Here is a 13,677-nt window from a genome sequence, read left to right as displayed (position 1 = left end):
ATAAGGATTAACAAAACAATTTGTAAGCAATACCTTTTTATTGGACTAACTCAATAAATCTGTGACTAGCTTTCAAGAACTATGATCCCTTCATCAAGTCCAGTAAGAAGGTATCACCTACAACTTGTTTGCAGACCTTAGTTTACTTCAGTATGTAGAAATAATACAAAAACCCCAGCATTTTGTTCAATATAAGGTCTAAGAGAGATTTATTACCAAAATTTCTGTATTTTGTTGAGGTCTCTGTCCAGAGTATTACAAGTATTTGAAGACATTAGAGCAAATGTCCCCACACTACTGCTGACAATAGCAGCTGAAGGAGAAGCAATGGTTGTCCCAGAATGGCTGCAGGAGTGATGAGAGCATACTGTCATCTGGTGTGACATTTACTATCTTGCTCATGACTGAGCATATGGAGCAGCAGCCTAGTGGTTATGGCAGTGTTCTATGAACCAGGGGAAACCAGGGTTCAAAGCCCGTTGCTGCTTTTTGTGACTTTGGGCAAGTAAATTCACAATACATCGCCTCAGGGGATAGAGAAATACCTACTGTACCTGAATGTAAGCCACTCTGAAATGGCTAAAAGGCGGAATATAATTTAAAAAAATAAATAAAATAAAAATAAAACTCACAACTGGCACTGCCTCTCCTCATTGATCTTGTGATGCAGAAGATTAGCAAGAAGGTGGCGGCTGCAGGTTTTGAACATGATCATGGTCATGTGTAGGTAGTGAATGTCAAAGTTGATGCAGGAATGTGCTCCCTTCTCTCCTCCTGCAGCCACTGCATTCTAGCTGGAGACAGGTGCAGGGTGAAGAATGGGCCACAACCCGAAGGTTTGTCATGGGATAGGGGCTGCATGATGTACTGAGTTGGGAATTAGCACCTCCCTGACTGTCCCCCTTCCAGTGTCGCACTCTAAGTAGCTCTGAATCATGCTACCCCTGCAAGCCCCAATCCCGTAACCCCTCTACTTGAATGGTGTGTGGCAGAGGCAGACGCTGGGGAAGGGAAAGAGGCAGGACAGGCTCTCTGTAATGTGTCTAGGTTGCTATCTTCAAAAGAATACAGAATTATTATTGCTGATAGTATATGTGCCACAACCTAGGGAGCCCTTTCCCAGTATCTGCCTCCTACTGCTCCCCCTTCCCTAGCATTTCAAATCACCCCCACCCACCTGAGTGAACTCTCCCTTTCAGTGATTTGAAATATTCAATGTGACCCTCTCTCTGTCAAAAGTTTGGGGACTCCTGCATTAGAGGAAAATGTTCAGTTAATTTTTGAAGAGTTTGAAAGTTGTATGTACCTCAGGCAGAAGCTTGTGTCAAAAAGTAGATGCAACCAGCAAAAGAAAGAAAACAGGTATAAAAAATGCAAAAGAAAGTTTGGACAAGATGCTAGTGTGCATCAACTGCAGTAATGCTGATGAGCTAAAACATGAGTGTGGGGAGAGAAAGTAGGAGGGGTGAAAATAATGAAAAGCAAGGAATACTAGCAGAGCTAATTTGTAGTGAATATGCTGACAGTTGGAATGATAGTAAAGGGATCTAAACAAAAATGTAGTGTAGAAGTAGTTCTATTTCTGTTTCACATTTTTACCGCACCCTGGCAGACTGACCACAGAATGAAGACTGATGAGAGACAAACTGAAGAAAGTCAAGTTTACAGCATGTAATGAGAGCTTAGCCTATCTGGTATTAGGGGTAGACACAAGAAATACGAAAAATCTGAACACACAATGATTTGGAAACAATCTAAATGTGACAGGAAATGACAATGGAGGAACACATAAGGTATCTAGGTTCCTGAAAGAAAAGGAGTAATACGGAAGAGCAGAGAGTGATCAAAGCAGAGAAAAGAAAAGGTTTTCAAGAAAATAGGCAACCACTTTTTAGATCAAATTCAGTTAAGGTGGTGAAAGAAATGAAACAAGGAGAACTACCAGAGATGTTGCAGAAGCATCACTCACAATCTTTGGAGGTGGAAGACTGCGGGAATTGCAGCCAATATAAAACTACAACACCCATGGATGGGATTTAGGGTTCACAAGTACCAGGTTCCTAAGGGAGCTGCGGTCTGTGGCCGCCTACCAAGCACTGTAACTGTGAAAGCTGGAATGTAGAGGGAGGAAGCTGAGGGAAAAGAATGATGGAAAAGCTCAGGAAGCTATGAAAGGCATCTCATGGTCCTAGCTGCAGTAGGTTCAGATTTGAGTGGAAAGCCCAAAGGAGTAGGGGGAAGCTGACAGGCCAAAAATATGTGCATGTCATCAACAAAGATGTGGTACTACTAGGTATTCTCAACAAAAGCCACCTACAGGTCTTGTTTTCAGGATATCCACAATGAATATTCCGCAGAAGTATCTGCATATGTACCGGTCAATGAACAAGGTTAATTTGCTTTGCTCGGTTAGCCCAAAAACAAAAACCATTTGTGGCCGTTAAGGACTGGAGTTGAGAACCTCTGTACTAGATACTGATATAACCTTCCTTACCGTGCATACTCCTGTGGATATGGGGATGAGTACCATGTCTGTATTTCATACTTCCCAAACTCGATGATAGACGGACAGCGGACTTGTGGATCAGGTGGGCCTACGACACCAACTTTCTGCAAAACATTAAACAAAATAAAAATAAATTATCATGTCTTAAATATAATTCTTAGCAGATAACGGAGGGAATATAAGTCAGCTGAATTTACCCCATGCCTGGCTTCAAGCCTCAGCAAAGGAGTTAATAAGATGACAATGTTAAAACAGTTTAAATTCAGCAAGGACACAGCTGACTCTCCAGGAGGAGAGCAAAAAGCTTCCTGTTGCTATCAGGCTTGTATAGCCTGGTAGCAGTGTCAGAGCCACTAATATTTGCCATGAAAGGAACAGCTCCTTTTTCTGGAGAGGCTGCAGAAACCTATTGATGGTACAGATGCCAGCTACTATATTACATCCATCATTATCTTTCAGCATCGATAATCTGATGATATTGCTTTCCTTTCTCTTTTGAATTAACCTCCAGGCCATATCATTTCTTATTCAATTGCACCATTACCTTCCTATGAATCCTGCGCCTCTCATGCTGGCCTTCCCTTATATGCCCAATGTTTTGCAACTTTTGTTGCCAGGCTCTCCATTATTTATCATACAGCAAATCAACTTTAAAACAATGTACTGCTCTATGTACATCAATGGCATTTTATAAATAAGAAAAAGCAATGCTTGGTTGACCTTTCCTTTCAAATGATACCAGTCAATCAGGCATTCTTTATTTTTAAAGAAGTGATAAGTCTAAACATCTAAATGGTAGAAATCAGATTCGGGTGGCTGAGGCTCTACTGCTGTGGTGCAATCAGGCCCAGGGAAGGAGTGAAGATGGCTGCAGTTCTCTGCGGACAAGCAGGATGCTAGTCCTCACACATCAGTGACTTCATCAGATGGTGCCCTGGGTCTGGAACGTTGATCTCAAAGATTCTACAACTTTCAAACATGACCTACTGAGCATGTGCAACTATAGTTATCACCTTGCCCCCTAGGCAGAGTTCCTCAGTCTCTTTTTTTCCCCAAAGCCACGTGGTCACGGAAGCCATGTGTGTTACAGTATTCAGCTTTGCTCTCTCCTCACAGTTTTTGTAAGTGATGCTTTCTAGCGCTGCAGCTGTTTTTCTTTCCCTTACCTTACAATAGTTTTATTTTCTTTTTTCTTCTTCTTTCCACTGTCTGCCAGCTGCATGGTTGGCCTTAGTCGTTGTGCAGCCTGGAAGAGTTTAATACTATCCCTTATTCAATACTGCACCTGCAGTTTGATATCTGTGTCCTTTCCTTGCTCTGTCTGTTTTCCGTACCTTTGTCAGGTGCTGGCAGAACTGACAGAATGCAGTCCATGGGTGATCCGTGTAGGCTGCTGAGACTGGGGTCTCGCCTGAGTTCTACGTGGGCAGGAATCCCATGTCGTTTCACTGATCGATCAGCATTGATGAAGGTTCAGACAGTGAAGAAATTGAGGACCACACTGTTCCTGTGTGTGTGTGTGGGGGGGGGGGGGGCTATAGCTCATCCTCCCTACATTCAAAGGAAATAGTCTCCACAGGCAGGAGCCCTGAATGACTTAGCCTCTCCTCCTGCTTGCCTGTGATGGCAGTGCAATCTCCTTGTGAGAGAGGGTGAAGAGTCTGGGTAAGCAGCTTTCTGTTGCACTTTCTGTTTCCATGCCCAGTAATGGTGGCCCACACACATCTGTGACCAGTGCACTGATCTGACACGTCAATGTCAGGACTGCGTCGGGGACCAGGACTACCACTGAGCGCCATGATCACCCCTGATACCATTGAGATGCCAGGGCCTCCAAATGCCATAAGTACTTTTGTGCCGTAGGCATTTGTGGACTCGATGCACCGGAGTCATCAAGTGCCTTGGGCCTCGATGTGGAGGAGTAGTGGCACTGACCTCTAGAGTCAGGGACCAGGCCTGCCTTTGAGCGCATTGGTCCCCCTCTAAGCGATTGGAGCCACACTTGATGCCATCAATGCCCTCTGAGCCATTGATACCCTCGATCCTATAGAGGTGTGTGTGTAGGCCATTAAGTTGAGTAGCCTTAATGCCAAAGTGCATGGCCTCGAAGCTGTGGCCTCAAAATCATAACTGTGCAGAGCTGCCTCGATACCATCGAAACCCTTGAGGTGCAGGGCTGCCAAGGAGGCCATTTGGCATGTTAGCTAGCGATGCCATTCATTGCCGCTCTCAACTATGTCAAGCACCATCAACGAAGCACTGGGATCGCCACTGAGCGCCCTAGTCTCCCTTAAAGCCATTGACTGCCTGGACCTGAATGCCCTCAAGTGCTATTGAAGCCCTTGGGCAACAGGGGTTTCATCCTTGAACAGACTTGGTACTGTCAAGCGCTGGGGCAACATTTTCTCAAGGCACCCTGGAGTGCTGAGGCATCCAGGTGCAGTGTATTGGTGCCCTCAACACTCCTTTGTGGTGTTCAGACAAGGCACCAAGGGGCATCGGGCTGTCCCGTCACTGGCCTACAGCTTTCAGGCACTATGGATGCCAATGATCTTGGGGGCCCTGAACCGCTGGCATCGGGGGTATTGGAGGTCCTGCCTGGCTTCGTGCACCATCAGTGCTAATGAGCACTAGTGAGGTTATCATCAGCCATAACCACTGGCGAAGGATGCCACTGAGCTTGCAGCATCGATGCCCTTGGATGTATAGATGAGCTTAGGGGAACAGTCGATGGCACTGACAGTCATCGGTTCCTTTGAGCACCGATGAGGCATGTTGAGGCTGCAAAGCCTCTGCCTACAGGCGCCCCTGGCATCCTCGGTACCACCGGTCCATCGATGCCTTCAGGCACCAGGGTCTTTATCAGTGCTGCCAGGCTGTTGATGTCCACGGGAGACTATGGTGCTAGGATGGCAGCTAAATACCAAACTGATCAAGCCATGGTCAAGCGTCGTCAAAGCCCTGGGTACAGCATCATTTGGTGCCACTGATGTAATCCATTGTTGGTGAGCGCGAGAACACTATGTGCCCCACGGCCACCATCACAATGGTGGGCACCAGAGGACGTGGTAGATGCCACAGGATACGATCGCAGAGCACCAGGGGCACTGTCATTTGCCATGGATTTCGCTGTTGCCGTTCCATGAGGGAAATGGCGGTGAGCCATTCCCGATGTAATTTCAAGGGCTGTGTCTGGTCTCTTGGAGCGTTTACAGGTAATGTCCATGGGGGCAACACCAAAGCCAGTCACCATCACCGCATAATCAGAGTCCCAGTGGTACTGGGAAGCCGTCGTCACACTGTTCCTATCCACTCCATCGGGAATTAGTATGACAGTGGAGCGCAGCTTGTGCAGTCAAGGTTAGGCAGAGCATCTACTCCAAGTGCCTCCGCCTTGGCAAACGACATTCTCCCTGTCTGTGCAGTACACAGCCATGCCAGGGTTTTGCCACTGTCGCATCAAGGTATCAGCTCCTCATCTGTTCTATAACTGGTGAAGAAGGTGCCATCACATACTTTGTGATTGTTTTTTTGGCAGTGCACTGCCACCGACTCTTAACAGGTGGTGCTTAGTTCTTGCTGAGCCGTGGGATTCCATCCACAAGCACGAGAAGTGGGTTTGTAGGTGTGCCACCATCTGCAGGATGGGATATCACTGTATGAGGACTAGTCAGCTTGCTTTTACAGTGAAGGGCACCATTCTTCCAGTTGCCCTCTATTGTATGGGTGTGTATGTGTTTCCCTTGTGGTGAGCACAAAAGGCCACAGGTCTGACCTAAGATTGTATCCCTGGTCGAACTCCTATGGGACTGGATATCAGGAGGGTAGTATTAGGAGTCTTCCTCTTCCTCAGAAGATGACTATGTCTTTCAACACCTCCCATGTTAGAAATCCCCTTTGTGGGGAAGCCCCTGAGGCTCCATTCCCTGCAGGTTTATCACCAAACTGGAGCCTTGAGTCTTTTGAATCGGTGCATCTCTAGATAGGCCAGGACTGGGTGACAGCAGCAGCAATCATTAGACCGTTTTGGCTGGGGTCCCTCCGTTGACTACCGTGGTGGCCTACCCCATTTGAGAGTGGCTGCCAGAGGCCGATTGGTCGCTTCTGAACCTCAGCGATCAGTGACTGTAACTCAACTCTCACCTGGAGAGTTAAAAGGTTTTTCAGGATCGTGAGGCCCCGATTCCCGTTGCTTTCCTATCCCTTCAGGAAAGAGAGATAAGACTGTGTTTCCAGGGTGACCCTTATGGGCCCCCCACCTGGTTGCCCACCACTACAAGAGGTATCCCTCGTTCTCCATTTCCCGGAGAAGAGATGTCACTGCTTCTGATGCAGTTGCTCTCAGTTCCTTGCACCCGACCCTCTCTTGGATCATGTTCCTTGCATGATCCAAGAGAGGGTTGGGTGGTAGAGCTCTCTTTAGGTCATCCTAAGGCACAGCAGGTCTAGTTTGCAAGAGAGCCATTCCAGTTTCAGTCTCTTCTTCAGGGTAGATACCCGATGAAGATTAGGCATTTCTCTCATCCAGGAGTCAACTTTGAAACCTGCTGAGCTTAATGGGCATTTTATGTAGAGGATCAAGATTGCCAGTCATTCTCGCTTGCGGAACCCTACCTCAGTGAGGAGGGTTCTAGTCCATCTAATTGGCAAGTATGCCTTTCAACCTATCGTCATATCCATGGTTGAGGGAGTTGTGGGAGGGACCCACAACAGAGATGCTACTGTTTGGTTGCAGTAGCTTGCAAACTATACATCCCCAATTTAGGGACAACCCTTTCTGTGGACAGGGGAGTCCTGATTCATGCAACAGTGGTTGCATTTACTAAACTGTGTGCTTCCTTGGGAGAAGTATATGTAATCATGGCAGAGGTATTAATACCTAAGACAGGTTCGTGGGCAGTCTGTTCTGAGATCTCACTGATGGTGCCCTGGGTACCCTTAGGTTTTCCAGCTGGTGAAGAAATCCGGTTCGACAGTGGTTTGCACTTGTGGCACCCTGGCTTCCTGTCTCTTGGTGGAGTATTTCTGGATTTCATCCCTGGGGGATTCACCGTCAGTTTCAGCTATTCTGGAATCGGCAGTGAGTTACTCTCTTGGGGTTGAGATATACTTGTTCTTATTTCTGCAGTCCAGCAGTTTGCCTCCTTGTGTTCTTCGCTTCTTCCAACTTCCAGTTGGAATATCAAGGGGAAAGGAAGAAAAGCTAGGGCATTCATGGTATATATTAGTGTATACCTGCAGGGAAAGATAAACCAATTTTCCCCTATATTTTCACCAAATTCTGGCCAGTACTGCCTTTAGATTTTCTCACTTCACAAGATTGTTCAAAGTGCCTTCTTGCTCACCTGAACTATTCTTAGACAGGATGGATAACCCTGCCCTTGATAGGGGGCAGTGTGGGTGAGCTTCAGGCCTAACTTATCTCCCTGTTCAGGGTTTTGGGCTAGCAATCCCATTCAGGGATTGCCTTTCATCCTCTGAAACTCTCAATGCTGTCCTGCATGGTCAGCTATGTCTGGTACTTTGACACGTAGGGTCTGTCACAGACCCTGCCGTTGTTGCTGATTATTCTTCCAAGCTTTGCTTGGGTTTTTCTGCCCATTGTGCCCCTCCAGCCCTCAGGGCCTATCAGCCAAACATAGGCACACTTCTGCAAATGCACCAAAGAAAACTATGCGGTCTTTGTCCAAGAGTCCTTCTCTTGTTTACATCTCTAGACTTTTTCCTGTACCCAGGAGGTCCTAGACCTATTATTGTCAGTTTACTAATCTGAAATCCTGTTTTCAGTGATACAGTTTGTTTCTTGCTGGCACTCACATCACTCCCCTGCCTTAGGCTCCTCTGTTACGTATTGGGGTTTTGTGTCTGCCTGTTCTACGGTTTTCTCTTTTTAGAATCCAATTCTTTTCCTGCCTAGACCCTTTTGTGGGTCGGCTGCCTCACAGGCAAAAGGGATAGAAGTGGTGCTTTCAGCAGTGTGCAGTTTCCCACTTTTCCCTGTTCGGACAGCTTATAGCTTGGGAATCACCTATGTGTGAGGACTACCATCCTGCTTGTCCTCGGAGAAAGCAGAATTGCTTACCTGTAACAGGTGTTCTCCAAGGACAGCAGGACGTTAGTCCTCATGAAACCCACCCGCCTTCCTCTGGGAGTTGGTTTCTCCTTGTATGAACTATATTCATGGACTGAGGGACTCTGCCTAGGAGGCAGAATGATAACTACAGCTGCACATACTCAGTGGGGCATGTTTGAAAATTCTAGATTCTTTGAGAGCAAAGTTCCGGACCGGGGCTCCATCCGATGTCACCCATGTGTAAGGACTAATATTCTGCTGTTCTTGGAGAATACCTGTTACAGGTAAGCAACTCTGCTTTATTGATAGGTCCTACAAGCCAAGAAGCAGCACAGAAGGGGTACCTCGGAGGAACCATCCCTCCAGCCCTCAGGGCAGTGAGGTACCCTGACCTATCCAGATATGCTATATGGGGTATGACAGGGACTGATGAACAAGTACAAAAGGAAAAAGATGAAAAAGAGAGAAGAAAAGGAATGAAAAGAAATTTGATTCTAGACTCTGTATATTTTGCAGGAGTATCTGAGTTTCTGAAAATGCCATACACACACGAGCTTACAAAATTATTCATCCCCCTAAAAAAGTCAGATTTGTGCAGAGTACAAATGACTTATATAGATTGTTCCAGACAACATGTTTATTGCAAACCAGTATGCTCTTAAAGTAAAGTTTTAAAGTCACAATTCATTATTTCTCTGCATTTTTTATAAAATAAAATAAAAAATTGAAAAATGCTGCTTGCATAAGTATTCAACCCCATGTGCTGTGGAAGCTCCAAGTTTGCACAGATGAAAGATATTGCCCTAACAATTGCCTTACAATTGGCCTCTACCTGAGAATCATTAAAAGACCCCCTAATTCCAGTACTATTGGTCAGACTGTGAATATGAAGGAAAGCTTGAAAATGAAGCCCAAAGAGCATTCTAAGGAAAATAAAGATAAGTTATAGACATGCACAAGATGGGAAAAGTACACAAAATAATATCTAAGTGCTTGGATATCCCAGTGAGCACTGTGGAATCAATTGTGAGTAAATGGAAGCTGCAACATACCATCCAGACACTGCCTAGACAAAGTTGTCCCTCAAAACTCAGTGTCAGAGTAAGGCGGAGACTTGTGAGGGAAGCCATAGAGAGGCCAACAGGAAGGAGCTTCAGAGTTTAATGGCTGAGACTGGGGCTAAGATTGGAGTGGAGATGTACCAGTCAACCATGTAAAGAGTTCTGCATACAACTGGCCTGCATGGGAAGGTGGCTAGAAAGAAGCCATTACTGAAGAAAACCCACATCAAAGCACATCTGGAATTTGACAGAAATCATCAGAGTGACCCAGCTAAAATGTAGGATAAGGTTTTGTGGTCAGATGAGACAAAAATGGAGCTTTCTGGCCAAACTTCAAAACATTGTGTGTAGCACAAACCTAATACTGCCCATTCCTCAGCAAACAACATACTAACAGTAAAGTATGGGGGTGGCAGCATAATGTGGGGATGTTTTTCCTCAGCACGGATGGATGGTGCTACATACAAGGAGATACTGCAAGACAACTTGCTTCCACCTGCTAAAAAACTAAAACTTGGGAGAAAGTTCACCTTTCAGCAGGACAAAGATCCCAAGCACAAGGCCATAGCAACACAGGAATGGGTGAACAACAAAAAGGCAAATGTTCTACAATGGCCAAGTCAAAGTCCAGATCTTAATCCAATTGAGAATCTGTGGCACTATTTGAAAACTGCAGTCCATAACTGTCATCCAACCAACCTGAACAAATCTGAAAGGAAGAATGGGCAAAAATCACTCCCAAACAGTGTGAAAAGCTCGTAGAAACTTACCCCAACAGACAAAGTTGTTATTACACCAAAAGGTGGTTCTACCAAGTACTAGTCTGAAGGAGTTGAATACTTATGCAAGCGGCATTTTTCGCTTTGGGCAGTCTGGATTTGACTGGGGAAGCAGTTAAATATATCAAATAAATAAAAGTTCACAGTGCTTTCTATTTCAATCCAGGTCACACACTACCTCCCCTCCAGCAGACAGGAAGAGTGCGCCATGAACAGCACTACCCAGCCATAACAGCAGATGGGAGTAAGGAAGGGTGCTCACAGAGCAGCATTACCAAGCTGTAACAGCACACGTGCATTCACAGAACAGTATTACTCATCTATAACAGCGAACAGGATGGAAGTCCCTAACACAGCAGCATTACTCACTCAGCTGCAATACCAAAACTGAGGGGGTAGGTGCTCGCAGAACAGCATTACCCAGTTGTAACAGTGGACATGGAATGGGGAGGGCACTAAGAGTAGCATTACACAGCTGTAAAAGCAAATGTTTAGGGGTGAGGGGGAAGGAGGCATTCACACAGCAGCATTACTCAACTGTAACTGCTGACTGAAGAGAAGCTGCTCACAGAACAGCATTGCTCAGCTGTAACAGCAAACAGTGGAGGGGGAGGGCATTCACAGAGTTGCATTAGCCTACAGCAGACAGGAGGGAGGCCCCTCACAGAGCAGCATTACCCAGCCATAACAGCAGATGCTGGAGGGGAGGGGAGGGGAAGAGGCCCCTCACTACAACAGTAGATGGGAGAAAGGAAGTTCACCGAGCACTCTTACCCAGCCATAAAAGCAGATATGAGATGGGAAGAATAGGAGAATAGAGAAGGGCAGCATTACTCAGTTGTAACAATAGACAAGATGGATGTCCCTCACAGAGCAGCATTACCCAAATGTAACAAGCAAACAGAAGGAAGCACTCACAGCAAACAAGAACAGCATACTTTTCAGGGCACAGATACATGAGATGTCTTTATGCACTCCTGATCAGCATAAGATGAATAGGCTAAATGTACTACTTTAAGCTGGGTAGTTTAACTGGCAACGTGTCTGAGAAGTGCAAGTTAACTTGGGGCTAGACAGTCTTTCCAGACCACTGTAACAAGAGTGATTTACCCTGTAAAACCACAAACCACAGATTTGTCTTGGGTATTTTCATGGAATGAATTATTGTATTTCTTATTTTCTAAATTTTCTAACCAACCAAGTGAAGTCCTTTGAAAAATCCTAATATGGTGGCATGTAGCTTCCTTGCTGAGGGCACTCATTAGATAGCAAGGAAGCTATATCCCAGTATACATAATGGTCTCAGAAATTAGCATGTTCAACAGAAGGTAACTCATTTAATAGGAGTTAGGGCAAAAGCACAGTAAGAAGTGCACTTGGATTCTGCTCTCCAAACCAGTGGAAGGTTAACATATAATTTATTTTATGTCCATATACATCCTATAGTTTGTAGCAGATCATATCAGACATACATAATTAAAATCAGTAACAAAATAAAAGACAAACAATAAATAACCACTATCTAACAGGTACCTCCTGCTGGATATTAATTTAAAAAGGACATATGACTGATTTCATATAAGTTTTGTACTATTTTACATAGTCTGCTGTTATGGCTGGGTAATGCAGAAATTATGAAGTGCACATATTAAAAAGAGAAAGCATGTATTTCTAATCTGCTTTAGGGCTCACCCATTATTGCCACAAGTGTAATCCCTGTGTAAAAGCAACATTTAGAAACTAGCAGTCACCTGATGAAACCTTCCCCAACCAGATGGCGCATGATTCTTGCAAGCCCAATTTCTTTCCATGGTACAGGATATCCTTGCAATCCATGCACTTGCCAGTCTCACATGGGTACCAGCAAGACCCAACAGACAGACATCAATGTCAAAAACCTGAGCATACTGTATTATTTATTTATATCTAGATATAGTGACTCTTTTGACCTCTCCCCATAGGGGAAGGCCCATACTTCTATCTGAATGACTGTCTTGAGCCCCTCATCATAATTAGAGGCCCATACTGTCCTCTGTGGCAGCTTAACAGGATTAGACTCTGTTGTAAAGCCGCTTGCTATCTTTCAGTTTCATATTTCATAGTAGAGAAAGCCCCATGAGAAGTCGTTCAGTTTTGTTTGGCTTACACCGTAGAGCAGCTGTATCCCCATTAAAAATTACACTTGCTAAATAAAAACAAATTTCACATTTTCTCAATACCTGGCTGTGTCACTATAGTTAATTTACAAAACTACCACCCTTTTTGTTAAGAGCAGTGTTTTACATAGATGCTACAACCTACTTCACAAGCAGATTGTTCACAGATACTCATTTGCTACAAACCTTTTGATTACATTAATATTTTATCCTACCTTATTCTTCAGGAAAGAATTCCAATGATACTATTTAAAAAGAGAGAATTCTCATCTGTTCATCACAGCCTATAACCAATTTAAGGCTGTCATGCAGCTGGAACCCACCCATATTAGCAGATAAGGATACAAGAAGCAGCACAATAAGGAGTAAGATATGCACCTGTGGTGGTGGCAGCGGCGTTTGCTGCTGCATCAGAACTCGGCCTTCACCTCCCCACCTCTCCTCTAGGTGAATCCCCAGTGTGAAAGCGGAGACCCAGCTCCAATACAGTTGTTTGCACATGGCAGCAGCAGAGAGAGGGGTCAAAGTCAAAGGGAGAAACGCAACAGATCCTGAGCTGCCTGCTAGCTCTTCCTGCATTTGTTGGCACTCCAAAGCTTGTTGTTTCTCTCTCTCTGATGCTCTAGCTCTACCCCTCCCACCAACATGGTCCCAGGCTCACGCACTCCCAACTGCCTGCCACTCTCTGTGCATTTCCGTTTGCTCAGGTGCCAGGCTCAGAGCCTCAGCTGCAGCTCTTCTGTGGTTTAACCCGATCCCTGGCAAAAACAATAGAGCAATTTTTGCTTTGCAGATAGAAATTAACCTTTGGAACTTTTTTTTTTCTTTACTATTCTACTTATTATAAAACAGGTTCAATACTTAAAAGCAGTCATAACACTTTATGCTCTATTCAACATCAAACAGAAGATATATCTGTTTAAGAGCCAATTCTGCAATTATCCAAATTTAAGTATGATAAACATCTTGCCAATCTGACCTTAGTTTCTATAAAGTTTATTTCACAGTACCTGCAGCACAAAACAAAGGAACGCTTAGGGCAAGGAGCTCCAAGCCAAGTGAACAGCAGTGGAGAGAAGCCAAAAATCTTAGGGAAGGTGAA

The 13,677-nt window shown here is 45.0% G+C and overlaps 1 protein-coding gene across 2 annotated transcripts in view; it reads right to left on the bottom strand.

Moving 5' to 3' along the window:
- KAT6A (lysine acetyltransferase 6A) overlaps positions 1-13,677 on the bottom strand; it is a 333,161-nt gene that overhangs the window by 105,702 nt on the left and 213,782 nt on the right. For both annotated transcript variants that reach the window (XM_029603716.1, XM_029603717.1), the window contains exon 9: positions 2,495-2,610. In XM_029603716.1, coding sequence (XP_029459576.1) covers positions 2,495-2,610 — 116 coding nt within the window. The remainder of the gene's footprint in view (positions 1-2,494; positions 2,611-13,677) is intronic.

This window comes from Rhinatrema bivittatum, chromosome 5, assembly GCF_901001135.1.
Source record: "Rhinatrema bivittatum chromosome 5, aRhiBiv1.1, whole genome shotgun sequence".
In the NCBI taxonomy this organism is placed as follows: domain Eukaryota; kingdom Metazoa; phylum Chordata; class Amphibia; order Gymnophiona; family Rhinatrematidae; genus Rhinatrema; species Rhinatrema bivittatum.
Note: the sequence above shows the minus strand (reverse complement) of the source record. Positions and strands in the feature narration are given on the sequence as shown.